At 45.3% G+C, this 27,127-nt stretch overlaps 2 protein-coding genes across 4 annotated transcripts; both read left to right on the top strand.

Annotated features, from left to right (window-relative positions):
- The first annotated feature begins 16 nt into the window (after positions 1-16).
- fam180a (family with sequence similarity 180 member A) lies at positions 17-2,654 on the top strand. 2 transcript variants are annotated; one of them, XR_015839794.1, is made up of 5 exons: positions 17-417; positions 1,262-1,359; positions 1,464-1,835; positions 1,933-2,015; positions 2,597-2,654. XR_015839794.1 is itself a non-coding variant. In XM_088281905.1 (4 exons), the coding sequence occupies exons 1-3, from the start codon at positions 300-302 to the stop codon at positions 1,785-1,787; spliced, it is 540 nt and encodes a 179-aa protein (XP_088138031.1). In that variant the 5' UTR covers positions 17-299; the 3' UTR covers positions 1,788-1,835; positions 1,933-2,064. The 2 variants fall into 2 exon arrangements, 1 of the variants encoding a protein (XP_088138031.1); XM_088281905.1 differs by lacking the exon at positions 2,597-2,654 and having other exon boundaries at positions 1,933-2,064.
- On the top strand, positions 2,595-27,127 carry sema3c (sema domain, immunoglobulin domain (Ig), short basic domain, secreted, (semaphorin) 3C). Of its 2 annotated transcripts, XM_088281831.1 has the most exons (19): positions 2,595-2,682; positions 2,825-2,895; positions 9,947-10,121; positions 18,745-18,905; positions 19,317-19,379; positions 20,761-20,880; positions 21,109-21,199; positions 21,441-21,560; positions 21,635-21,777; positions 21,850-21,964; positions 22,429-22,498; positions 23,094-23,238; positions 23,327-23,549; positions 23,981-24,069; positions 24,299-24,340; positions 24,440-24,597; positions 25,033-25,100; positions 25,459-25,589; positions 25,836-27,127. In XM_088281831.1, exons 2-19 carry the CDS (start codon positions 2,845-2,847, stop codon positions 26,250-26,252), a joined length of 2,382 nt encoding a protein of 793 aa, XP_088137957.1. In that variant the 5' UTR covers positions 2,595-2,682; positions 2,825-2,844; the 3' UTR covers positions 26,253-27,127. The 2 variants fall into 2 exon arrangements, with proteins under 2 accessions (XP_088137957.1, XP_088137962.1); XM_088281836.1 differs by lacking the exons at positions 2,595-2,682; positions 2,825-2,895 and adding an exon at positions 8,138-8,273.

Below are 27,127 nucleotides of genomic sequence, written 5' to 3'. Positions count from 1 at the left end.
AAATGTAATATATAGATGTCTATAGTCATTAATTGATTTTTTTTTCCCCCTAGACTGGCAGTGAATGTGTTAAAAAAATACTTTTTGGGAGTTTGCGTTTGAGAACACCTCATCTCCGAGTGTTCTTCAGCATTCGACTTGTTGCCATATTTGACATTATGCCAAGCAAAAGCTTCAGGTTCAGTCAGCCAGCCAAGTGTGTGAGCTGCTCCAAAGAGGGACGTCTGGTCCGGTCCAGTCCAGACGTCTGATTGCTTCCAGATGACAATCGGAGTTGGTGCGACACGAGACGAGACGAGATGGCGAGACGACCAGACGGTGGAGGACGCGTGAACAGAAGCTCCCTGATGGCCTCCGATGTGCTGCTCGCCGTTTTGCTCTTCTGCAGCCTGGCGTGCGCGCAACACCCTCGCTCAGGTGCGTCCGCCTCATCGTTAAAACCGTAAAATCAATCTTTCGATTGGAAAGTCTGCCTTTTGTTGTTGCTGGCTTTGATCACTGCGGAATTTCTCGCATAGCTTCACTTGACCCTAAAACAACTTGACACGTTTGATTGCTACCAAATAGTGGAAGTGGAGTTGCAAATGCCTGTGAAAGTTGAACAATTTGTTCAAATACGTAGCAAAAGTTAACGCAGAGAGGTAGAACAATAATATATTGGTGATGATAACCATAGAAGCAGACGGAATTCAAAATTCCTGGGGAAAATGCCTCACACATCTTGGACAAAATGAGACCAAATGTTTTGCTTTTAGTTTTTTTTATACCTGTGTGTTGCTGCCACAGAAGCCAAATTTGAAGTTTGAGGAAAGCCTGAGCTCATTGATCCTCAAGTTTTATGGGTGGACTAAAGACGAGCATGTGTTCCATAGACGACTTTACAAGATGTCCTCCCTCCCTTTCATCCTCCCATTCCCATTTTGTTTGCCTCGGCGTGGTTGCAAGCCTCCAGCCAACTAGTGCTAGCGTTTAGCTCTATTAATTAGCGTAGATTTGTTGTTCCGCCGGGATTACAAGTCCCCCGCATGGGCAAAAGCGCATCAGGCTACGTTCATGTTCATTCAGTGAACGTCTGATCGCTTCTCAAGGAACTAAGAAAAATTCTAATCAAATCAATTAGATTGTCCATATTCTTCAAAACTCAATTTAATCTTAAATATCCCAAAATTAGCTGGAGGGAAAATTTTACAAGAGGCGTTTAAAAAAAAAAAAAAAAAAGTCAATCAAAATCACTGATGGTGGTTTTCCTGCTGTCTCTCAGCTTTGTACCCAGCGGCGTTGCATCCAAAGCGGGGTGCCCCGTGGCTGCTTGATCCTTCCTTCCAGCAATCTGTGCAAGACGTGGAGCTCCTCTTTGAGGTTAGCGCGCCACATGCTAATCGTCAGCAGGAAGATGAGGAATGTACCCCCACCTCTCCAACTGCCGCATTCTTTTCCACTCCATTTCCTTGTCTTGCATTCAGATCTTGTTGTCCGGAATGGAGATCCGAGGCCAAGATCCCCTCGTCATCTCCGACCCGGAGTTGGCGTCCCTCCGGGGCGCCCGCTCATTGGAGCTCATCTGCGACGACGTCCTCCCCAAGAGCCTCTCGGAGGTCCTGCGTCTGTCCGCCCGGCTGAACGGTCGGCGCCGCCCACTGAGCGCGCCCGACTTTGAGAAGACCGTGCTGACGCTGGTTTACGCCGCCCAGACCGCGGCGGTGGCCGATGGCAGAGAGAGGCGCCGGGCCTGGGCTGGCTCCCTCATCCGCCTTTTCAAGGCTATCCGGAAGGACCTAGAATTCTAAGTGTGTCTTTTTCTTGTCATCAGTCACTGCAGCTCCTGCAGCGCTTCTGTGAGTAAAGTGGTATTGTAATCTGGAATGTTATATAGTTCAACAAGTATCTCCCAATTTTCACATCTTTTTTTCATTGCTTTATTGATGACTGCAGCAATTCAGGGCCACGCGCCAACGCTGCAAAGACTGATTAGGGCGGAAATGGAAAGAAGACAGGAATTTCCTGCATTTCCTTGAGTGAGAAGGTCTATTATGAATATTTGAGGAATATTGACAAAGCATGAATGATAATAGAACATTTCATCTTTGACTGGAAGAACATGTCTAAATATTTCAGATGAAACAGTGTTTTATATGAATTTTTGCAGTGTTTGATTCCATTTCTACTTGTGGGATGGTTTATCACATATTAAAGTCAACAATCACACTGTTCTATGAATGAATTTTTGCATTTGTCTCATACTGTACCCAGTATGTTGCTTGAGTTTTTCATCCATATAACAACGTGGAGGCAGCACCCCCATGTGGTTACTAAATCAAATGGACTCTTGATATTAAATATATTATTGCAATCTGCTTCTTGATATTTTTTAATTTGTGAAGAAAGGCATTGCAAATGATTTGATTTTAATTATTGTATGGGTTAATTATGATTAATCTATTCTGTATTAATGTACTGCAGTTTAACCCATATGGTGCTACATTCAAGCTCTTTAGTACAATACTGGCGTGCTATTAATAGAACCCAAAAATACTGGTCGGTCATCCTGTTATCCTTAATGTTCTAAATTGGCTCTCTAATGATTTTTGACTTGCAGTACATTGCTCTTCCACCGGGTGGCGGCATTTTCCAATGGCAGTCAATGACGCGTGTGATTTTTGTTGTCCCCCCCCCCCACCAAGAGTGAGTCTTGCACCAAACAACACAAGTGTGGTGTGTTAAATGTGAATCACATTTCAACTTCTGATCTAATAAAAATGCAATTTATTTGCCCGTTATAAATTCTCTATTGCATTTAATGTTGGTTGTTCTTTGTAAATAACAGGAACAGCTCAGTTTGCTAACATGCTGCGACAAGCACAAGCGAGCAGGCTGGAGTCCCTAATCAAGTGGCTGGTGAGTTGACTTGTTTAAAAAAAAAAAAAGTATTTCATGTTATTTTTTTAATGACAAAACTCCCAAGTAGATAATATAGAAAACAAAAGCCAGTGGTGGTCCTTGGTGCCTGGTTTAGCTTCTCCATGCATTGGGAAAAATGTTGCTTTAACCTCTGGCTAAACTTCCCAATAATCAGCGTGGACGATTGGCCCACCTGAGCCCAACTTCCGATAACATCTACCGTGATTCATTTTGACAGCAGGCGCCATCGCAAACTGATTCTGAGGAGATAACGGGAAAATATACATTCTATCACTGCCACACCATTCCTCAGGTTGGAATTTTCTTCCCTCACGAATCTTCCATGGATGTTTCCAGTCAGTCAGAGCCCTCATTTAAAGGTCAGAGTTCACCTTGCCTGTCATCCATTCCACATGTCAGTCAGCAGTCAGGGAGAAAGGATCCGTAATACGTTGAGTTGAAACGTCTTTCAATGGTGAGTTCTGAGCCGTGACAGAAGATCCCGTATTTATTCACAAGCACCTGGCCAAGGCAGACGCAATTGGGAGACTGCAATCCAGTCAGGAAGCCTGGTGTTAAGATTTAAGTCAAAGAGTGGGAGAAATGAGTCTCAGGTTTTAAACCTTCCTCTCTGGAAGTCAAAACGACCAGTGTCTTTTACATAAACTGCCGAAGGCTGGCATCCACAATTAATCCTGAAGTGGCTTGTACATAAGACTACAATCTCGTTGTGTTTCTGTTATGACTTTGATACTGACTGTCCCCCCATCCATGTCTGCTTTGAACAGAATGACAACTTTTCCCCATACGAGCATGGGAACGGAAGAGTTTGGGCGAGACGAAGAAAGGCGTAATGTACACATGGCGCGCAGGCGAGGGGCCCGAGCGTCATCCATCCCGGATAATGTAAACGTCGTCCGGTTGGCAAAGTGTGCTTTAAACACCATTCAGCAGCGAAATGGGACGATGGACAGGCGGGTGTGCTTTGCCAAAATAAACCTTGACGATGGACCGTCTGCCCTGAAGTGGCGACGACCCTCCTGGGTGTGGGGGCGGGGGTCTCGCCACTTGCTCCACTGCTGCCCGTTTAAACACATCAAGCAGCAGCAGCAGCCCCCCGCATGCTAACGTAATACCATACGGATCTTGTGATCCTGTGAAGCATGACGAATGACTGACTTTCACCGCGGTGCAAAGGTTAAGTCGTATCCCTTACCCGACCTTGGCATTAGATACAGATGCGTGAAGTTGGTTCCCATGTGTCCCCGCTGGAAGGTGACAAGCAAAGACCCCCTGACAGGTCAGAGCCTTCCCCACGTGGTGGAATCACTCAATTCCTGGACCTCCAAACACTCCACAATTAGTCGGTCTCCAGATTTCCTTCTGTGAAACATCCCCCAAACCAGCTTGTGACCCCTCCATTCCGTCTGAGTGGAAGTCCTCAACATCGGGTTCACTCCTCTTGATACCTTGTGTGAAACAAATCCCAGACACACTCCACAAATTAGTCCGTCCCTGAGATTCACCAGCCTGGTTGCCTTCTGTACAACATCCCTCGTCCCCCAGGAGTAGAAACCTTCAAAATCAAATCCTCCAGTTCCTTCCTCAAGTTTAGCATGCGCACATGTTCAGTCTCTCATTTGCGTCTCGCATCCATAAATGAGTCTGTCCATGAGGTTTAACTTGCCTTTGCTTTCTATAAAACATTCGCCTGACCGGAACGCCCTCTGACATGAAACCTCCCGTTCCCTCTTCAAATTTGTCACCTGCTTGCCTTCTGGAAGACAGTCGCTCCCTGAGGTTCATCTGCCACGTCGTCTGTGAAACATCCCCCACACTCAACTACTCAACCCCGGATCCGCCATTTCCCTGCTCAAATGATTCCGGCACAGTCACCCGATTGCATTCTCGCCCCCAGATGTGACGATGGCTCGCAAAACCCTCCGAGATGCTCAAGACCTCCCTTCCTCAATATCAGAACCTTCAGGTTTCTACTCCAATTTTTTTCCACTCACCTGGTTGTCAGTTTTGCTAATTAGCCCATGGACATGTTATTTTGCATGTCTTTGATTAGCAAAAAACAAACAATTTCTAGGTGACTTAAACGCGTTTGTGATGTTGTGCGAAAAATAATTAAAACTTAGTGACTGTACAACAACGTGCAAAACTTGAAACAAGCCGCAATGCTGCAAGTTTAATTATTAATCTCTGCTAACATTGCTGTCAATATTTTATTGACGCTATTTGCATCATTCCGCCCACCGCTAGCACGAAAGAGTCCTTTGGGCCTCAAACAGTAAATAGAAATCTAGCAGGTTCAATTTCGGGAGTCGCACTCACTGACATACTTAATTAACGTGTCCAATTGCCTCGGTTGTTTACACGATGTGAGGACACTTAAAAAAAAACTCGTTGGCGTTTTATCAAGAGGCTCTTTCGTCAGAATTGATAACGCTTCACACTGAAAAGAAAAAGTAGATGCTCGTCAGCAGTTAGGGAAAATATCTGCGTTATATGATCTGATGTTTGCTGGCATGATGACCGGACCAACACCAGCCGTTTTGCCACATTCAAAGTTTGTTCGGATTGCCCATTTGAAACAAACTTGTATCTTGAACCAGAGCCGACTTTTGCACCGTCATCCCATTTATCTCCATCCCATCCCAGCCTTAATCAATCAGTCATTTTGCCGTCTCTCAATTCACTTAATCACTTGACCTGCTCGCAGACCTCGAAACCATTAATTCAGGATTACTTTGGGTGCCGATCAATACTGAATACCCGTACTAAGTAAATGAGCGAGCGGTGTAAAAGCCAGCATATTTAATTAACTCAACAAGGTTGTCTCTGCCCCTCTCCTTCCTCAAGAATGAATCGCGCTAATTAAATGAGGGGCACTCTGCAATATGCGTCGGTATTCCCGCCGGAGTCGCCTTCGAATGGTTCAGTCTTCCCAGAGGGGGGCACCTTTTGTCAAAAATGCAAAAGTCCCGCTATTGAAATTGGGAGTTCAAATAATCAAGTACGAAAGCACAAAAGTTAAAACACGCTGTTGGCGAATATTTCATTAGTCGAAACGCAACCCAGCCAAGCGGGATTTCACTGATAATTACTGTCCGTCTTTGATTAGAATTAATGATGACTCAGCATGATAACGGGATGAAAGTCAAATTCCTCTGAAAAGAAGACGTCTGCTTTGAATATACTGTACATGACGCGCGTTGATTCGAGTCGCTCGGCAGTTTTGCAATGCAAATGAAACGTAAATGTGGCGCGCGCCCAAAACAAACCGTCTAATGTGCGTTGATTATTCCGCTAACACAATCAGTCGCGGTTTGCGTTTGATGCGACGCAAAAATTAAACCCAGATGCCGCGTGGGCTTGGCACGGGATTTCCTCCACTGAGGGCGGGGGTCCGACCGCAAGGCCCCAGGGGTGCCCGAGCGGCGACTAGCAAATCCATAAGCCCAGCATCCGTCAAAGTACGTGGAAAGATCCCACCTGTGAGCTCAGCATGACAGTCGGAAGGTTTTGGTTTTTTAAAATTTTTTATTTAGCTGCGTTATGGGGATTGAAGCATCAATCTTGCGCATCTGCAAAGCCACTCTGGGCTGACTTCATCTACATCTGTTCGGTCATAAAAAAAAAAAGCTCACTGCTGATGCCGTGCTAGTCTGTTTTTGATTATTCACCCCGCTAAATTTTGGTTCTCTCGGCGGATGCATCAACGCGACGTCTTAAGTGAGTGGAGCGCAGTTTATGAAAGCACGGCGCTGAAATTACGGCCTCTCTGTCACTTAACTTTGACCAACTGACATTCACGGGATTCCATTGCGCTGCACGCTAACAGAAACACGCTCTCCGCTGGTGAAGCAAAGATAAAATAATCAATTGTAAAACCTTCGGTGCTTGTTTGACGTTTGTCGATTGATTGCGGAATAGCCGAGCAGAACAGCGATTGCCATAAAACGGTCAAACGCCCGAGTCGAAGTAACTCGCAACTGACAGAACCCGTTTGTTTATTTTCATGGCGTGTCGAGGCGTTCAATACCTTTGACACAGTTCTTCCTGACACGAATAACACCACATAAATTTGTTCTGTTTTGAGAAGAATTGCTTCTGACGCCGTTTTGCTTTGTTTGGTCCGCGAGTTGCTGCTGTCTTTGTTCAAAACAGCTGCGCGGGTCTCATTGCGGTCATTCTTTTGTTTCGCTTTGAAAACAGCTGGACGGAGGCTTGATATGAACATTCCACATCAATGAGGAATGTCAGCCAGTGGAACCCAAACAACGAGCGTACTGGAGGGACGGGATTGATCCAAAAGGATAATAAAATTCACACCCAATCAGTCCCTACCCGAAGGGAACGAGATCGTCGAGATAAAACCCGATGATCTCACTGACGACGTTAAGGCCCACCTGCTTGCCGGACTGTCCTACAATCCAAAATCTAATTTAAATCACTCTGGTTCCCAACATCTCCAAAGTCCGATTAAAAACTGATTGAGAGTTCCAAAACAAGCCACCTCTGTTCTTCCCAAGGTGAGTTTTTCCTGGAAGTCATATCCCAAATATGCCGATAGAAGTACAAATACATCAGATTTTTTTTTTACGTCTTCACCACAGCCTGTTGAGGCTGCCACGAATCCGAGTGTAGCATCTGTGGCGTCACGCTACCGGCTGCGACCCGCGTGTGGCGTTTATCATCGCACGTTGGCCTCGACTGCCACGCCACCGATTCAGTCATTTTCCGTAAATGTCGTGTGTAAGTGGCGTCGTAAAAATTTCCTTTAAGCGATAATCGGGGCAAAGACGTTTCTACTGCCGTTCGTCTAGGAAGCCAACAGTTGTGGGCCGGCTAACGATATAATGTCATTTTCCTGGCCGATATGAGGTCAACTGACGTAGTGTCGCATTAAGTCATGTTAAATGGGCAACCCGCATCGGCTTTGGGGAGGCGCACAAATCTCGTCGTTAGCCCTCTGTTGCGCCAATTTACCGGCAAAGCCGTGTGAAAACGTCTCAGATAATCGCAAGAAAATATGAACCACTGCCCATTTAGGCGGCCAGCTGTAAATAATGTTACGTAAGCGTTCATTGGCAAAATGTGGTCCCACTGTCTTGTTAATAACGAGGTGGTGAGAGGGGTGAGGAAGAGGAGCGAGGGGGTTTGGCGTAACAGGACACCCGCCCCTCACTGCCTCTTCCCGCTCTCCTCCCTTTCCTCGCCGCTCACTCAACTCCACTCACGAGGCGGAACAGCTTCCTTCCCCGAGTCCCGGGACTTGCGTAGAGATTTTTTTTTTTTAAATACCCGTTCACCATTCGGGTTCTCTGCCTTCACCTCAATTAGGAGTGGGGTGACGCTTCTGAAAGGTGAGTGCGACCCACTCGGATCTTTTCAGATGTCACCGTCAGGTAGAAGGGATCTTCAGGTGTACCGTCCGATCGTCAAGTCTTGCGCGTTTCGCTGACTTTTCCATGGCATCTTATCAACTTTGTTTCAACTTTCGGGATTTTGTCCGCACCCGGAATGTTTCAAATACTCTGAAAAATCAACATCTGCTGCCAATGCAGCTGGGTGTGGTGTACCAACACACAGGACAGATTGAGCAACTCGTTTAAACTCTCTCGACCACTCAGCTCGTTTTATGATGCCGCAATGTGCGTGATATTGTGGGAGCATGTTTTTAGGCGAATGTTTGGTGTGGTTGATATGCGCGCTAGCCACGACGTTTACTGCTTAATTCTGCAGCGAGATTCTGCAAATGGCTGTGGATGGGTCGGGTCAGGTTCAAGGGGCGTTCGGGGAAGCGCTCGCACGCATGTCGGGGATGTCAGGGAGATGACTTAAGCAGCTGCGGGAGTTTCAATGGCCTGCAATTCGCCGTTCGCGTTGAGCAGATGTTAGGGCGGCTCGGAACGTCATCCAGTTTGGACAACTGGGGCGATGAGCAGATTGCCAGCCATTTTTGGAGGCCAGGGTGCGACTATGAGCTTTGTGGGAACCATATTTGGTCGCTTAAGTGGATTTAACGTGATGAAAATTATGATCATTTATTACAAACAATTATGACGTCATTAACTCTTGTAATTATCGTAATATGAGGCCAAGGCCGACCACAAATAGCAAGAATCTGCAAATTTGCGAAAAGAAAAATAAAACACGTTTGCAGTGACGTAGGTACAAAGAACAACGGATAACAGGATAGTTTCCCAACCAAAAATCCGCAAAAAGATGAATTCAGTAAACATTCTGTTTCATTTCATCGCAATCGAAAGTGTACCGATCATAGTAATCATGTAAAACGGCACGCAAAGTGTTACCTTTTGATTTTGTTTTTGGATTAAAATGTTAACTTTTTTTTTTTCATGTTTTTCCAGCTAGACCTCATCCAACTAGTCTTGCTTGGTGCACTGGGAGCAGCAAATTCCCCAAAGTGTTCCCCTACAGTTAAATTGAAGATTTTATTGATGGAGGCGTGTCTGTCCCCGATACTTTTTTTTGCTGCACAAAGTGCACTAAAAGTTTCATCGCTTTGTTGAAGCGTGGCCGTCATCAATGTTTCAGCACGCATGCATAAGCCATGAGAGGAGAGATCCACCTGCTTGTAAAAACATTTTTTTGTTATGGCCGTAAGAGGCTTTGACTTTGCTTGAGCCCTGCCGACGCTACGGCCCGCTACCTGCCGCTCATCAATAATTGAGTTCTGGACCGAGAACGAGGATTTACTTCATCCATTTTTTAGGACGGCGCTTGTGCAATGATACGGAATGGAAGAGTGATGAATTCATGTCACACATCTTGTCGTTTTCTGCTCATGGTCAATCATGTTTACTTTGACGCTATTGTTTAGGAAAGCCTCCTTGCCAGTAGGGGGCAGTTGACCTGACCCGAGTGTTTTTTTTTTTTTGTTGTTGTTGTTTTGAAGTGGATGTAGGTATTTTTTTTTTTTTTTGCAACAGCGGGGTTTTGTCTTGGTGGAGGTCTTCACCCGTCATGCTGGTTGCTTGTGGTTCTAACTCCAATTTTCCGTCTCCCGTTTCAGGCGGTGCCGTCCCGTCCCGGGTCAGTCATGAGCCGGTCAGCTGCACCTGCACCTGCGGTGGCGAAGGCCACGCCGTCCGTTCTTCTCCTTCTCCTTGTCCTTCTCGTGAGCCTCGTCTCCGTGGGCGCCGGCGGCCTTCCTCAACCGCTGCCCCGAGTCTTCCTCTCGTTTGACGGTAAGCGCATGAAAGATGAATGCCTTTGCGCTTTAATGAGTCGGCGTTGCCACGTGTTTACTGGCGCGCCGGCGTTGGCCCGCGGTGCCTTCGTTAGTTGAGTACACATCTCATGGAATCATTAATAGCAAGCGTACACAGCCACGGGCTTTAATGCAAACAGCCTGTTGTAGATTTTTCTTACTTTATCTGTTTCATATCACACAATTCCGACTGGGAAGGTCCATTTGGGCGCGCTGGCGTCCCGCTGAGAGTTCAACCTCGGCAACCTGCTTCTCGTTAAATTTTAATCCTCTCGAGCGCCGTGCTTTTGTTTTATTTAATTTCCCAGATGTCGAATTGTCATGTGATTACTTGAATTGAGGGCGTTTGCGGGTCAGCTTAAGAAAGTGTCACAAAGTTAGTTTGGAAAGCTTGGTTAATTATGAAATATTTTGTTATGATCCTTTTCTATTTTTGCAAAGGGTCAATTTTGTATTTTTATTCAATATGTAGATATTTGTTGTCATATTTTTATATATTTTATCATTTTATTTTGTCACATAATGTAAATGTAATATTTAACATTTAATAGTTGTCTAACTGTATTTTAGCATTGCATACTGTTTTTAAATTGTGAAATGATTTCTATTTTATGCATTTCTATATTTTTTATTGACTTCCATAATTTTATGCTTCTGTATATTTACCTACTTTAATATTATGGTATTAGTATATTGTATTATCATCTAGATTTTATTGTGAATATAATGTATTTATTTATTTTCCTTAAATATACTTTTTTTTGTAAATGTTTAAGTGTTAATATTCAGCACACAAATAATTCTCCTAATAATTTTTTTCTCCATGAAATGACTTCCTCCTGATTGGCTACCATCTCCTTTTGGTCAACATGTTAAAGCGCTCTTGAGTTGGTTTTGAAACACTTAAAACTCTTTTTTAAGGCGAACCCACTTTGGCAATTTTGTCCTTCTTCGCTCCGTAAACATAATGTGACAATTTATGGTGCAGCCAACCATACCAGCGATTCATTTTGGGAACGGTGTCGGTGGGATTTCCCGCCTTAAAGTCGGCCTTCAAACAAAATACGGGTGAGCTCTGAGCCTGCTTCTGTTTAGTGTGAGATGGCTGCACGGTAGCGCAGAAATGACATCAGCGTGTGTGGCGTTGGCGCGGAAAAAAAAAATCCAAACGCTGTTGCTTTCATCCGTCGACAACAATCGCGCTTTGCAGAGAAGCCGCTGCGAAGCGAACGCAGATCTCAATCATCTTTTCACACGTGCTAACGCTAAATCACAGCGTAGTCTTTGTTGTTATCGTCGCTCGCTCGATTATTTGGGTTAACCGCGTTTATTGTGCGTCTTTAAATGTGGCTTGGCAGTGGCTCAACGGGAAGGCTTGAGTAAGCGCGGCGGGGCGAGAGAAGGAATGTCGGAGGCAGCAAGTTCTCAGTGGGGGGGTGCCAGTCCCTCTCCGAGGGTCCCGTCGTCAACCGAGCCGGCTCGGGTGTCAGACGGGAGGATATTTCGGAGCCGCAGAACGCCTGGTTTATTGATTATTTTCCTTGAGTAACTTCCAGACTATAATAACGAAAAGCCATGCAAAGAATGTGAGGACTGATCTTTGCTGGCCGCCCAGCAGGTGCCCCCGAATACCTGAAGAAGGCAAGGTAGAAAGATCGCCCATCGCGAGCCTCCGGCTAATGCTGGAGATTGTTGTCACATGTAAGGAGACACTTGGCAGAAATTCCTCTCACAAATCAATTGAGACATAGATAAGCCACTTTTCATCAATGAGTAATTTCTGGGGAATATTTTGACTTCTTTTGCAAGAGATATGAAGAATATAAAGGATTGTTGTCACATTATTGTAGGACAACGGCCAGTACTTGCCAGAAATTCCTTGTTGAAATTGTTTGATAGGTGACTTTGATGTCTGATCCTGGAGATTGTTGTCGCATGTAGAAAACATCCGGCACCTGCTGGAAATGAATTTTGCCAAAGCCCCACCTTCTCCTTATTTTCAGCCAATCAGGACCATTCCTTCCTGCCGTGATGCTTCCATAGAGCAATGGTGGAAGTTGACATTTTGGGGTTTGTTTGGAAACCCGTTGACCCGGCGGTGCGTGTTTACGATTGGGATCGTTTCATCCCGTGAGTGATCCCACTGTAAGCTGCTCACAAAGCGAGGAATGTTTATTTAAAAACCCAGGGTTCACCTGCTGGGCGGACATGCGGACTGATTGATTATGCCCCGAGCTTCCACCTCATTTTTTTTTTTCTATCAAGCCTCATTGTTGTCCCCGCAGGGATGAATGTCAGCCAGCGAAGGAAGCTTGGGAAGAAGCTGAAAGTTTCCAGGTTGGCCACGTGTGCATTCCTTCAGCTGATTGGTGGCAAACATCTTTGTGCTGAGTCACTCTGCTCGCGCGGCCTTTACAAGTAAAACTAAACAGTCCCAAATTTTAATGACTTCCATCCTGGCTTGGCTGCGTTCAGGTTTTCACTCGTTGCTGGAGAGACGGACTCGAAATGCTTTTGGGGCAGACCTCATTCTGCCCATTTCTTGGCCCTGATTCTAAATTGTATTACTCACTCCCCCCCCCCAAGTTATTCTCATTTGAGACAAAAATTGTCACTAAACCCGCTAAGTGTCCAACTGCAACATTAAACGACCTGCAGTTTTTTTTTGCAAGTGCTGTCTGTGTCTCACATGACAAACATTCGTCTTGCAAACGAAGCATAATGCATCCACAGACATGACGAGTTGATGAAAAGTGTCTATTAATTTGCGGTGTTCTTCGAAACAGCTGAAATTTATCTGCCGAGATTACTTGTCGATGGAAACTGTCTGACTGTCTTTATGTCGGTATCTGGCAGGAATTTCTGGCTGATTCCGTACGTGCCCTACATGTGACAACAATCTCCAGTGTCTGACCTTTGAGGTGGTACGGCTTCTATCTAATCACATTGATCAGAAGCATAACAGAACCTGCGGCAATGTCTTACAGGTCCTACCTGTGACGATTATCTGCAATATTAAAAAACCTGACGGACCTTCGGGCACGTACCGATTGTATCGCACATGTGACAACCATCTCACATATTTTTTGTATCTTCTTTTATGGCATCATGCTCCCCCTGAACAGATTTAAAAGTCATGAAATTGCTGAAAAAAGATGATGTGTGTATAATCGCGCAGGGAGTCCGCTCATAAACGTCCTCAGATTCAAATTCAATGTGAGGCAGAAGCGAGCGTCTACCGCCCCCCCCCCATACACACACACACACACACACACGTGTGCATAATGACTTAAAAAGGACGAGCAGATGAGCGATCATCCGGTTACAGAGATGTTAGCCTCGGGTTGGCGCGCAGAGGTCCCGGGAGGTCGGCAAAAGTTCAAAGGTCGACAGGCCGACGCTGACGGGGCCCCGACCTTGGACGTCTGCGTCGTCTCGCTTCTGCTTTTCACGTTGCGCATCTACAAATGGTCGCCCTCATCAAAGTGCTCGCGGGGAAGCAGCTGACGCTGAGGGATTGCCCACTTGGGCCAACAAAGCGCACCACTGCCAAAACTTTTTTTTAATTTATTCCCAAATTGTGATTTGAAATCTAGTTATAGTCCTTATTTGTATTTTAAAAAAAACAAACATTTAATGTACCAGAATTGGACTTCACCATCCTGCTTCGTTTTGTTGATATTTAACTTTAAAATGTTCATTATAACTCATTAAAAAAAAAAAGATTATTCTTTTTAAACTAAATCATTACTTCACATTTTGTTCCCAAACATAATATATTGACTATCACTTTCTCAAAATGACCTTCATCCTGCTTCTGATTGGCCATTATGTCCTCACAGTGGAGGCTTATGTCTCCATCTGTTGCTTTGGCACGCACTCGACAGCCTCTTTAAGCATTTTTATGTGGCCTGAAATGTTTTTTATTTTTTTATGATTGACGAAGTTATTATGAAGATGGGTTCCCAAATCTTATGGAACCAATAACGCTCATTTGTTTTCACTTTGTCCTCCATGTGCATTGATCTCTTTTTTCCGCGCTCGCAAATCAAAACGTTATGACTTGACTTTACGACTGCGCGAGTGCATTGAAAGCAGAAGCGAAAGTCGTTTCCTCAACGCCAAATTGAAGCGCCGCACGGCGGCGGCGCAAACAACGACCTGTGGACCTCGCCGACTTCTTCACTTTGTCTCGGAGAGTTGCGCTTTGGCTCGTTCACGTCGCCCTTGTGACTTGTAAACATATCCACTCGGAAAAGCCACTCAGCCGTCTCCCCGGTCGGGAAGGGGGGGGGCGGTTCTGCCGAGGCGGTGGGCTCGGTGCTAATTGGGGTACAAACTGGACGGCTTGCTGGCTTCGAGTTTCAGCGAAGTGGGAATCCTAGCCGACGCCTTAGCGGGTCAGCTCGGAACGCAGACGTCAGTCGTTCATAATGTTGGAGGTGGGGGGGGGGGGGGGGGGGTGATGTTTGTCGGCCTCTATCTATTCATGTTTTCCTTTCTGTTCCTTTCCTTCCGTTTCCAACCGCTGCTCAGAATTCAAATAACTCGGAAGAGGCTTAAGTGGAAATTCAAAGTCGATTTGAGATCTGATTAGCATTTTGGAATCTGCACCTGCATCTGCTTCTTGACAGTTGGCCGCAGTCATCAAGGAGGATGTTGATGAATGAAGACGTTTTGTCATGACAGTGCGGTAGGTCCACCTTCTCGGGAATGTCGTCTATGTCCAAAGTCGACGCCAGAATTCGTGGGTGGTCCCTCCCCTTAACGTGTGTCCAATCGTGCCACATGCCAAGAGTTGACTGGAGAGGCCATTTTTTAGCTCTTGAGTGCCTGTCACTTGCCAGGATGAACATCATTCTTGTTCCCAGTCAACAAAATCCCAAAGAGCTACTCGATGTTTTTTTGTTCTGGTCTGGACTTGAAAAAAATCCGAAATTATCCTCGACTTCCCTTAAATTTGTTTCTTGACACCATTAGGATTTCACATGCGGAAAAGCACTAGTTTTGTCTAAATGAAAGTGCCGCCAGATTAATTTGCCGTCCTCTATTTATTGTCTTGGAGCGCTCCAAAAGCTCCTGTTGGTTTTCCTCCAACATTCACCCGACAAACTTGTTCTTTTATGGACTTGCTGACGCTCTAAAGTCGGTTGTTTACCAGCACGGCCGTGCATGGCCCGTTTGATCACTCAGACATGTTTGGAATCCTCCCGAATAGATTTTGGGATGCTGTGTGGCTGCAATAAAAGCTCACTTCCTGACATCAGCCACATGGACGGCGATTTGAACTTGACCACAAAAACAGTTTTGGGGAGTGGACGATTGAACTCATTGTCTTTACTTCCAGTGCAGCTTGGTTCAGATCTAAAATGGATATTTTTCCACATATTTGGTGAAACTGTATTGTTTTTTTATGCTTTTTTTTCTTCTAGCTTCTGATTGGCTAAATTGACTTCAAAACCTCTCTGTGCATTTTTACACTTATAAAGTTTACTTGCTTTAACTTGGAATCCACATTTTTAGCCAAAGTTGAAATCATAATACTAAACTATATCCTAAATATGATCTTCTGTTGAATTTTGAATGAGCGTGGTGGTTTTGGAGGGCCCAACAAAAGAGCTTTTATGCAACCAAACACAGACGCGGGGGGTGAACTTGTCCTTTCCGCTCACCCCGCTGTGGTCGCCGCAGCATCGGATCCTCTCGGATTTTATTATCGCGGCATTTCACCGAGGGGTCAAAGTCCCACCTGCCCGCAAGCATAATAGAAAAGCCGCCAACTGTCAGATGCTGTATGGCCTGCTTCCTCTTGATTTGTTCCCCCCCCCCCTCCCGTCTTTCCGGGGACCAAGCCCTCCTTGCGTGATCCCAACTCGCTTGACTAACGGAGCAACACGTGGGCCCGAGTAGCGCTCGCACGGCAACAAAAGCAAAACAGCCAAAGTCTTGTTGTCCGGCCAGCGAATGTGGGAAACATACGGGAAATGGAATGTCGGCGTGGTGCTGGATGACACCGGATCTTCCGTGTTGGGCTCGCGTCCAAGGAGCCACGGGCAGTTTGCACCCCACCTCCGGGACAAAACGCATTCCCTCGCGGAACGTTTTGAAGGGAACTAAAGCCGAAAAGGCCGATAATTAGAAGACGGCGCCAATGGGATGGGCGAATAGTTCTGGTTAAGTCTTGATGATTTAGATCAGAATACACCAAATTTTTTCCAGATGTATAAAAGTTTAATGATTTTTATTTATTTATTTTTTGGGGGGGGTGTTTCATATATTAAAAAAAATGCTCTAGGTGGACATTTTCTCACCAGTGCAACGTATCGTTAGCCTCATAGCCTTATTGCCAAAATCATTTTTAATTTGCTGTCACCAAAAATACCAATGTGCTTGGTATTTTGTGGTGAGATTTTCAAGCGGGTCGCACCAAAATGGCCACACTCATTTCAACACTCCCTAAGGAATGTTGTACATGTGCGGCCGTTTATCCGGGAAGTAAATCCATTAAAAGGATTTAAGGGGTGTCCACAAAAATTTTTTTCTGTCATCAACCAGGTCATTTTAATCCAGAAAGGTTGAAATTGATGCAGGGGCTTGGAAAAAGTTACAAAATGGCTTGCGCAAGTCACCAATAATTCGAGAAACATGCCCTTAAAATGTTTCCTATTTCGGAGCGACACGTTAACATAACTTTTTTGTGAGAAATAATTTGTGATATCTGCCAACATTCGGCTGTTTCAAAAAAACTCAATCTTATAAGATTGACATTTGTACACTTTTTAAATCGTGTGACAGACTTTTATGACTTTTTTTTGTTTCAAAAGAGTCATTCAAAAATACATGTGTGGTTTCTTGTAACATTTTTAATTTAAAACAAAAATGTTGTTCTTGCCACATTTCCGCAATTTCTCGTGACTTCTTGACGCATAAACGCTGGCTTTAATTTTGCGATTAGAACATGTGGCAAAACAAAAAAACAAACATGCAGCGCGACCCAAATAGCCCCCGGACTGGACTTTGTGGACACCCCTTAAATCCTTTGAATGGATTTACTTCCCGGATAAACGGCCGCACATGTACAACATTCCTTAGGGAGTGTTGAAATGATAGCTCGTGTGGCCATTTTGGTGCGACCCGCTTGAAAATCTCACCACAAAATGCCAAGCACTGGTTTGACTGGCATTCCGTCGTGGCTTTCGGTTGAATTGCGGCCTTCCCTGCGGAATTTCTGACATGACGGATGGCGCTCCTCACATCCTCAAGCATTCCTTGTCATGTTCGCATGGCAAACGTGAGGAAAAATGAAGTCGAGGAGGCCTCTGAGAGCGTGTCGGAGATGAAACGGTGACTTGGCACCGTTCTCCCTCCTGTGTGTTTTCAATTTAGCGAGGCTTGCTCACACCCTGGCACAGTCGAGTCTTTTGAATGGAAGGATAATATTCGCGGCATCTGTTTTACTGTTTCGGGCCAGATGGGATGACTTTGCTTTGCAGTTGAAAGGCAGGTAGAGAGGAAGAAGTATTTAATCTTTCTTGTTGAGCGACACGAGTGGTTCTGCGTCCTCCACAGCCGTTGACCCGTCCTCGAAACGATCGTCCGTCTTTGATATCGTGCATTTGATGGCGTTGCAAAAAAGCTTTTGCAATTCAGTGTCGCCCATCACTTAGTTGCAATTTGCGGTTTCCATAGTAGCGCTTTGTCAACGTCGTATGTCTTGAGGCCAGAATGGTTCACTTCCTTTTCAATTCGGGCATGTGTCGACTCTTGATGGAAGTGCCTACCAAGTTGCAAGGGGGATGAATTAAAAAAAAAAAATTCCGACGGGAGCTACGGCTAATATGTTAAACGAGCTAAAACGCAAGGAATTGTGGGAAAGCATTCGCACTTGAAACACTTCAGTGTGGCCTCCCGAACAACAAGCCGCCATCGCATCCACTTGAAAATCAAACAAAAAAGGTGACGAGAGCCTCCCGAGCCGATGCTCTCAGCGTTCCGATTGAAGAATCTATGAATATTCATGACGCGGGCGGCTGAAGAGCGCTTTATCTCTGGAGCCAATAGGCTGCAAATAGCCGGTCTGGGAATGTTTACTCGGCATGTGAACAATGGGCGCCTTTAATGAGCACAAGAGACTTTTTCCTTCTGTAACCTCGCGAACAAGTCACTGTAATTGACTGAATTGGAAGTGAATGAAAATAAATAGAAGCTTTGTTTTCAGACTGATCAAATGGAGGTCCTAAAGCCATGGCTGAACATTCTGGATGCAAATTTCGAGAACTGAACAACAGTTTGAGAATTTTGGCATGGGTCTCCTTTTCTAAGATTTTGTGGGTAAAGATTACCCAGAACCTTTTTTTTTTTTTTTTTTTTTTTGCTGGAAAAGCTCCAAAACGTTGCCATGGAGTCCAATAATCAGTTGTATGAGTGGAATTCTGCAGAGTACCTCAAAGCCTATACTCAGGTACTCTTGACTTTTACAACTTGGCAACATACCTTGGACCTTTTTTTGGTGCTAAAAAAAAACTTCACCTTATCATATTTTAAGAATGACTTTGATGATTATTGTCTGGCATTTATATTTGATTGTCCTTCCTCGGCAGAGCTGCAGAGCGGCGCCTCGTTGGAGCACTACACGCTGTCGGACAGGCCCATGGACTACCGCATCCTGCACGTGGACGAGGACCAAGACCGGATGTACGTGGGCTGCAAGGACCACGTTCTCTCCATGGACATCAACAACATCACACACGCTGCACAAAAGGTCCACCTCTTTCACAAACTAAGCGTGTCTCTGAGTTAACGCCGCAATGCTGAACATTCTGCAGTGATATTATGCAAATGCTGTCCATGTTGACAAGCGTGTGGGGTTATCCAAAGGTGCTGTTGAAGCACCCGAGCGCTTCGCCGAGGGAGCTCTCGACGAGCGTAATCGACAGCGCGAGGCGCATTAGCAGATGGGAAAGCGTTTCCTTTCCCCCTCCCCGTGTCAGTTTTTTCCGTGTAAATTGCGGGATGCATTCACGGAGCGCCACCTTTTTCCACCCCTCAACATGTGTTGTGCCCCCCCTTTAATTTCATCAAAGCTACTCGTTTGCATATTCATGGTCGTCTGTTGCCGTCGTCGTGGGGATGGGTTCTCGCCATTAATTTGCTTTTTTATGTTGTTTTGCAGGTGTTTTGGCCCGCGTCAACAAGCAAGATCGAGGAATGCCAAATGGCGGGAAAAGACCCCACGGTAAATTAGCATGCAAATCCTCTCAGTGTCGACGTGCTGTCAAACATTGTACTAAGAAGTTAACAATACGTCGCCAAATGTAACCTGCTGCATGTTAACGAGCAAAATCTGAAAAAAACATTTTTTTTTTTAATTATGATAACATTCTTTGTATAGTAAATGCTGCCCTCTGTTGGTTTGGAGTGTAGCACGCATTACCTGTGACTGTTACTGAGTTATAATTTTTATTGTAACAATTTAAAGATAAAATATTTTTAGCTTATTATAGCAAAAAGTATTTTTCTACTGTATTTAATTTATTTATTTGTTTGTGCAATGATTTTGTATTTTTAGATAAAACAAATTTTCACTTTTTTATTTTGATAAAAAAAATCACATAAAATGCAAAAATTTTTAGGTCTTTCTGTATAAATAATAGTTTCCCACTGTAGTCAAATATTTGTTGCATGCTTTTAATTTTTAATTCCCATTTTTTTTTTCTTAGTATTTTTTCACAATGCAGATGATTTAATGACAAGTCAAGCAAGCTTGACGTAATTGTTTTTTTTTTTTGTTTTTTTCACGCCGCGCCAATATCTCTTTCAGCTGTTGTCGGATTTATTTTTCGGAGTGCTTCAGGACTTTGCCCCCTGAGACTCCCTTCGTTTTTCCTCCCCCATCTGCTTGTCCTTGTCGGGTCCGTCCACATGTGTCCGGGAGCAGATGTCCGCAGGGTTATCCGGGCCAGGCGTGGGGGGCCTACCGGGGGGAATCAAAGCTTCCACGACGCGGTGATTTAATGAAGCTGCGTGCTAAAGATCATGACGATCCTTTTTCGTCTTCGCTTGGCCTTAATTGGCTCGACAGCGCAGTGGAGTGGGAAAATGTTTCAGACAAATAAATGAGGCAACGCGTGTCGGGAAGGTTTTATTTTCCGCTCCTCCGTCCGTCATCTCCCGTGTGACTTTGCAGCTGGAGTCGGGAGAAGCGCTCCTGACTGCAGACGTGCTCCCGCAGATATTTGGCGCACGAAGGCGACGCTCTGGATTGTAGCGTCCTTTTAATCCCCTCGTTTTCTTGCGCGCTCCGCCCGCCTTCTCCTTTTTCAGCCCTCATTTTTTCCATATCCGACCACCGGAATATTCAACTTGGCTGCTTGTACTTGAGATTCTTAACCCCAAACACACACACACACGCACACACACTTCCTGATACAAGGCTGGTCTTCCCTGATAAAGTGGAGTGTCTTGGATGAGATGGAATGTTATTCTGGAAGCCAGATTTCTAAAAGAACTCAAGTCGGCCAGGAAAGTGACACATACGAGATGCACTAAATCATGAAAACATCAAATAGTCCTCATGATTCATGACAAAATGTCACACTCTTCATTTTTCTTGCTAGCACGGCTGCGGCAACTTCATTCGGGTGGTGCAGCCGTACAACCGAACGCACCTCTTCATGTGCGGCAGCGGCGCCTACAGCCCCATCTGCGTCTACGTCAACAGGGGGCGCCGGCCGGAGGTAAGAAAAGCGCCAATCTTGCGTCACTTTGATGGGAGACAGCAGATGGTGCTGGTTGTTACCGTGGCAACCAAGCCATTGCTGCTCCCGGGGTGCGTCATGGGGATTTGGGGGCTCAAAGCGAAGATTTGATTAGTTCTGCCGCTTTCTGTCAAGTCCAAAACAAAACGGCTCAACAAGTCATTTTGTGTGAGATTTATTGCGTCCTCCTGACTCTCTTTGCAACAGGAACAAATCTTTCACATTGACTCCAGGTCCGAGTCGGGTAAAGGGAGGTGCTCGTTCAACCCGCGGGTCAATACCGTCTCCATCATGCTCAGTAGGTCAACAAATTACACGCCAACTATTCCAAAAAAATAAAATGGTCATTTATGTACGCTTTATTTTCAGCTGTATTTATTTTTTTTCTACGCAAATATCTATTTTATATATTTGTGGCTTTTAAAAAAAATATGTATTTATTTTTACATTTATAGAATTTCTATTTATTTAAAAAAAATAATCATAATTTGATGTTTCAACTTTGACGAAGGTTGAGCGCCTTCTTATTGTCGTTTCAGACCAGGAACTGTTCTCCGGCATGTACATCGATTTCATGGGCACGGACGCGGCCATCTTCCGCAGCCTGACCAAGAGGAACGGCGTGCGCACTGACCAGCACAATTCCAAGTGGCTTAGCGGTACGCCGGGTGGCACGCCTCGCAATCTCAACAGTCTCCTTTCATTCATTTTTCCGCGGCGTTGTTTGAATCAGAGCCCATCTTCGTGGACGCCCATCTGATACCGGACGGGACGGACCCCAACGATGCCAAACTTTACTTTTTCTTCCGCGAGAGGCTGACGGACAACAGCGGCAACACCAGGAACATCCACAGCATGGTGGCGCGCGTCTGTCCAGTAAGTGGCACCGTTGAGAGTTTCTTCGGGAGAAGTTTACCCGATGAAAAACTTCTTGTGGGTCACCCGCAGAGCGACATCGGAGGCCAACGCAGTTTGGTCAACAAGTGGACCACGTTCCTCAAAGCGCGGATGGTTTGTTCTGTTCTGGAGGAGGACGGCACAGAGACGCACTTTGACGAGTTGGGTGAGTTGGACGGAATAAAATCAAGAAATGACTCAAACATTTATGTGTACATTAGAGTCGCCTAATTGTTTATTTACGAAATCAAAAAACAATAATATGATATTTTGTGTTTTATATCCTTTTTTTAGTTTGTTATATTTTCCTTGTTTGTTATACCAAAGCTACAGTCTGCATATATATTTTTTTCATTTTATATTTCAACCAAATTATTTTTGTTTATAATAAATTTTATTGAATGTTTTTTTTTTTTGCATTTTGCATCTATAGATATTTTTTAATTGGTTTGCCTTAACTTGTTCGCCTGGTTTTTGGAGTCCGGCACTTAACATTTTCCCTTTGACTGTGTTAAAACTTTATATGGGTTAATAAAAACCACATGCGTGCGTCACACTGGCATGAACTTTTGCAGTTTTTTGGCAACGGTTCCAGCCTGAGGAAGATGTTTTTGTGTTTGCTCCCTGCAGAAAGTGTGTTTTTGCTGGAAAGTGAGCATCCCAAAGGCCTGCTGGTGTTCGGAGTCTTCACGTCGACGAGGTAAAAGACGACGCTCGCTATTTACTTGGACCGGAACGTTCCTCATAAAATCGCTTTTTATACCAACTGCTCTCAACACAACGTCATTATTATAAATTTATGACCGAATCTGTTTTTGTGATCTTTTCAGCAAAATTCTTGCGTTAGTTGGATTATTAACACAACTTGCCGAGGATATTTTTTTATAAAAGATACCTCCACCTCAAATTTTGTAGGATTTTACTTTTCTTTACCATGAGTAGCATTTTCTAAGTTCGAAAAGTTTTTCATGAGTAGCCCTTATTTACAATACAGGGTTGTCGAAAATGCATTGTCTTCCACTGTAGCGTATTTGTTGGCACTTTGCTTGACTCGTGCGGTTTTGATTGCTTCTGTCTTTGCGGCTCGTGTTTCAGCGTGGCCGATTCGGCAGGCGCGTCAGCCGATCTGCGTGTTTTCATGCCTAATTGAGTCGGCATGCTAGACGTCCTGGTTATTGGCCAAATCCACTTGGCCCAATGTGCTTCTGTTCACCCAGCGTGCCCTGACATTTTGGAATGAAACGGACACGTCAACCAGGTGTGACCTTGTTGCTATTTTGTGCGCTCCCCCGCAGCTCCGTCTTCAAAGGCTCGGCGGTTTGTGTGTACAACATGGCCGACATCCTCACCGTCTTCAACGGGCCCTTCGCGCACCGAGACGGACCCAACTTCCAGTGGGTGGCCTTCCAGGGACGCATCCCGTACCCCAGGCCCGGAACGGTGAGCTCGGTTCTGGAGCATTCTTTCTAATTCATTACATTGTAAAATAAAAATGCAAAAAAAAAACAAATTCTTCCCTGTTGCCCAGTGCCCCGGCGGAGCCTTCACACCAGACATCCACACCACCAAAGAATTCCCAGACGATGTGGTGAACTTTGTGCGCAACCACCCGGTCATGTTCAACCCCATCTACCCGGTGGGCAGGAGACCCCTGGTGGTCCGCACCGGCGCCGACTACAAATACACGGCGGTGGCCGTGGACCAAGTGGCCGCCGCCGACGGAAACTACCAAGTCCTCTTCCTGGGAACCGGTAGGAATTTTCAACTTTGACCCTTTGACACTCAGTGGAATTTAAGGGGCGCAGAGTAGTCATTTTACAAAGCAAAATTTATTTCAAGACAAATGTGCTCATGTTGTTGGCAGATTATCTTTCAGTTTTTAAATGTATTTCCTAAAATGTCTAATTTCTCCCCGCAAAATGTTGCTTCTCTTGTTCTTGCCAAAAGACAAACAAAGTTGAAGAGAGGTGAGCATGTGAAGCGAGGACGGCGACGCCCTTTTGTCTGCACTTCCCCGCTGTTTGAGCCGTTTTGTTTCTTCAGGCCGGATTCTTGAGCAGCCGCCAGCTCCCGACCGCGCCGTTGCGCATCATTATCTGACGACGCTCTTTTTATCGGCTGGCCGCTCGCGGGCCGTTTTTGCCCCCATTTCCACTCTGTAACCGAGCTCTTCTTTCCACAGATCAAGGAAGCATCCAGAAGGTGATCGCTCTGCCCACCAATCATTCCCTGCACAAGGATCTCATCCTGGAGGAGCTGCAAATCTTTAAGGTCTCACCTTGGTTTTATCTGAGTCTTGATTCCTCTTTATTGTCATGTGTCTTCCACAATACTTGAATCAGCTTTACAATAGCTGAGAGCATTTTTTAATTTTTTTATATTAACGTGTGTGTGTGGCCTGCAGCCGCGTGACCTACTTTGAAACCACAAAGCGTGTGTTTCCACTTCCTGAATGTAATGTCCAATGTGTGGAATTTCAACTTTGTGTGTTTTGCCCCAGAACCAAGCTCCGGTTACCAACTTGAGAATCTCCTCCAAAAAAGTAAGCCTTTTACTTTCTTCCTCTCAAATCTGCATCCGTGAGGCAAGGAAGAGATGATTGATTGCCTCCTTATCCCTTTTTTTTTTCTTTCTTTTGCAGCAACAACTCTACGTGAGCTCAGAGTCGGGCGTGTCGCAGGTGTCGCTGCACCGCTGCCACGCGTACGGCTCGGCCTGCGCCGACTGCTGCCTGGCCCGAGACCCGTACTGCGCCTGGGACGGACTGAGCTGCTCGCGCTTCTACCCCAGCGGAAAAAGGTGCGTGCAGCAGTCGCTCAAGCTATCTGTTCACTCCGTGAAATTTGATATGTAACATTACCATCTTACTAATAGAATTTGTAAACATGTTGTATTGCATTTTTTGCTATACTTTAGTTACGAGATTTTGCAACCTGAGTGAGTTTGTACTCTTTGTAAGCCATACTTTTTTCTGATGACTGATCTCTATCTTTAATCTTTACAAAAGCAGACTTCTTGATGTCACTCTTTTCGGTCCGACTGAACAATGAGATAAATGAGGATAAAAATAGACCGGTGGCCTTCGTGGGGACACGACTGGAACGTTTGAAGGCGCACTTCACAGTGGCAGCCTCTTTTAGTGTGTTCAGACATAACACAGACTCCGGTCGGAGTGGCGCGTGACGACGCCTCTGCATTGACGCCACGTCCACCTGACGTTTGCTTTGTTTGCAGGAGGAGCAGGAGGCAGGATGTCATGCACGGAAACCCGCTCACGCAGTGCCGAGGATTCAACCTGAAAGGTGACGTTGCACTTTGGAATGATAAAAGGCATTCAGAATTTTTCCCAGAATGAAAAGTCAGTAATTTCTAGTTTTCAAAACTTACTTTAAAATGTATTTGTTGAAGCATTTCAAAATTAGAAAGTATCATTTATAGATAAGAAATTGAATATTTGAAGTGGTAATCTTGCTTTTTTTCCAAGATATTAAATTGTATTTTTTAAGAATTAAATATATATAATATATTAAGATTTTGAGAAAAGTATTTAAGGAGACCAAAAAAAAAAAAAAAAAAAAATGCTCGTACAATTCTGACAGCTAACGTTTTAAGGCGTTTTTTTTGGTTTGTTTGTTTTGTTTTGTTTTTTTGGTGCGTCAGCATACCGGAACGCTGCGGAGATGACGCAGTACGGCGTGCGGAACAACACCACCTTCCTGGAGTGCCTGCCCAAACCGCCTCAGGCGTCCATCCGCTGGCTCATCCACAGAGACAATGACAGGAGAAAAGAGGTCAGGTGATAGATAGGAGTGTACCCCCTAAAAATATTGCTTTTTATTGATTAAAACAAAAATCATAATGACTGCACCAGATGGGAATTACATTTTTAAACTCAGCCTGCCTTGCTCTTTTACCACCTCCGTGCTCTACCTGTGCATGCCAAAATGCGGAAACTGCCCATTGCTATCCGAGCGTGCTTTTCCAGACCTCCTTAAAGGCCGATTTTGTTCTTACCTGGCTCTCCGTGTGAACCTCAGGTGAAGCTGAGCGAGCGCGTGTTGTCCACGGAGCACGGTCTGCTCATCCGCTCGGCACAGCCGTCCGACCAGGGCCTCTACTACTGCCTGACCACCGAGAACGGCTTCAAGCGCACCGTGGCCAAGATCCGCCTGCGGGTGCTGAGCGCCGCCGCCGCCGGAGCGCTGACCGAAAGGGGGCACTCTGCGTGGCCCTGGTCGGCGGCGGCGCACCCCAAAGCGCTGCTGGAGGCCTTCAGCCCGGCCGAGAGTCTGGCCGTGCAGCAGTACTGCAAGGAGAGGAAGGAAAGGAAGGAGCAGCAGAAGAGCGTTTCGCACCCGCCACCCGGAGCTCTCAGGGGGGACTTGGCCAAGCTCAAGCCCCTGCTGGATCGCAGGAAGAGCCGCAACAGGCGGAATCAGCTCCCGGAGGAGTGATGGAATGACAGACGCCCGGCCAGGAAGCAGCCGGAGCGCCAGCCGCCACTTGAGGCTCCACCAGCAAAACACAAGAGCAACAATCGGCATGGATCCGTTTTCGCCGTGTCGTGATAAAAGGGAATCAGTTGAAGGGATAAGAAGGTGGCAGAAGATGGGGATGCATGCTTGACTCTTTGCCAAATCAGCATTTCCAAGTCTGCCTAGCAACCCAGATGAAAATGGGCAAATATTTATTTCTGTGACGCATGCTCATAGATTGTAATGTACCGACTTGCACAAGAGATGGAGCGGAGGTTCTCAAACTTTTAGGCTCCACTGAGAAATTAAAAACGACTTTAGGTAGCCCTGAATGCCACACAAATAGAAAAAGTCATTTTACAAGGGAATTTCAACTATTCTCACAATATTAAGCCTTTTATTCTGAAAAAAAAACCTTTATTCTCCAAAAATATGTAACTGCATTATCTTAAAAAAAAAAAAAATAATTTTGATGTTGGGATATCAGATGATGTGTAAGAGTTCGCGCCAAAGTAATAATTTATTGCAAATTATTTTGCACCCTAGTTTGAGAACCACTGAGGTCGTATCAATCACACGCTTCTCAATTGTGCTTTCATCCACACAAAAACCAGAAAAAGTCCGCCGGGTTGTGAATACGTCATGTAGATAAAGATTACGTTTTCTTATTTAATGTGAATACACGCTTCCTCTGTGTAAATACGACTGGATCTGCAATTCGCAGAGACTTGATTTGAATGTGTTTTTTTTTTTGTTTGCAGATCAGTTAATGTCGAAAAGGACGCGGCCGCTCAAGCCCGACGTAAGCGACCCTTTCTATTTATTCGTGGAACTGAATAAATGTTTATCTGAGA

The sequence above is a fragment of the Idiotropiscis lumnitzeri genome, chromosome 2 (genome assembly GCF_059441095.1).
Source record: "Idiotropiscis lumnitzeri isolate Australia: NSW breed Sydney's pygmy pipehorse chromosome 2, RoL_Ilum_1.0, whole genome shotgun sequence".
NCBI lineage: Eukaryota > Metazoa > Chordata > Actinopteri > Syngnathiformes > Syngnathidae > Idiotropiscis > Idiotropiscis lumnitzeri.
Note: the sequence above shows the minus strand (reverse complement) of the source record. Positions and strands in the feature narration are given on the sequence as shown.

Coding starts and splice junctions, on each gene's coding strand:
- fam180a (XM_088281905.1), top strand. CDS start 300: ATGGCGAGACGACCAGACGGTGGAGGACGCGTGAACAGAAGCTCCCTG. Junction 418..1,261: donor CGCGCAACACCCTCGCTCAG/GTGCGTCCGCCT, acceptor GCTGTCTCTCAG/CTTTGTACCCAGCGGCGTTG. Junction 1,360..1,463: donor ACGTGGAGCTCCTCTTTGAG/GTTAGCGCGCCA, acceptor TCTTGCATTCAG/ATCTTGTTGTCCGGAATGGA.
- sema3c (XM_088281831.1), top strand. CDS start 2,845: ATGCTGCGACAAGCACAAGCGAGCAGGCTGGAGTCCCTAATCAAGTGG. Junction 2,896..9,946: donor AGTCCCTAATCAAGTGGCTG/GTGAGTTGACTT, acceptor CTCCCGTTTCAG/GCGGTGCCGTCCCGTCCCGG. Junction 23,550..23,980: donor AGTCCTCTTCCTGGGAACCG/GTAGGAATTTTC, acceptor TTCTTTCCACAG/ATCAAGGAAGCATCCAGAAG.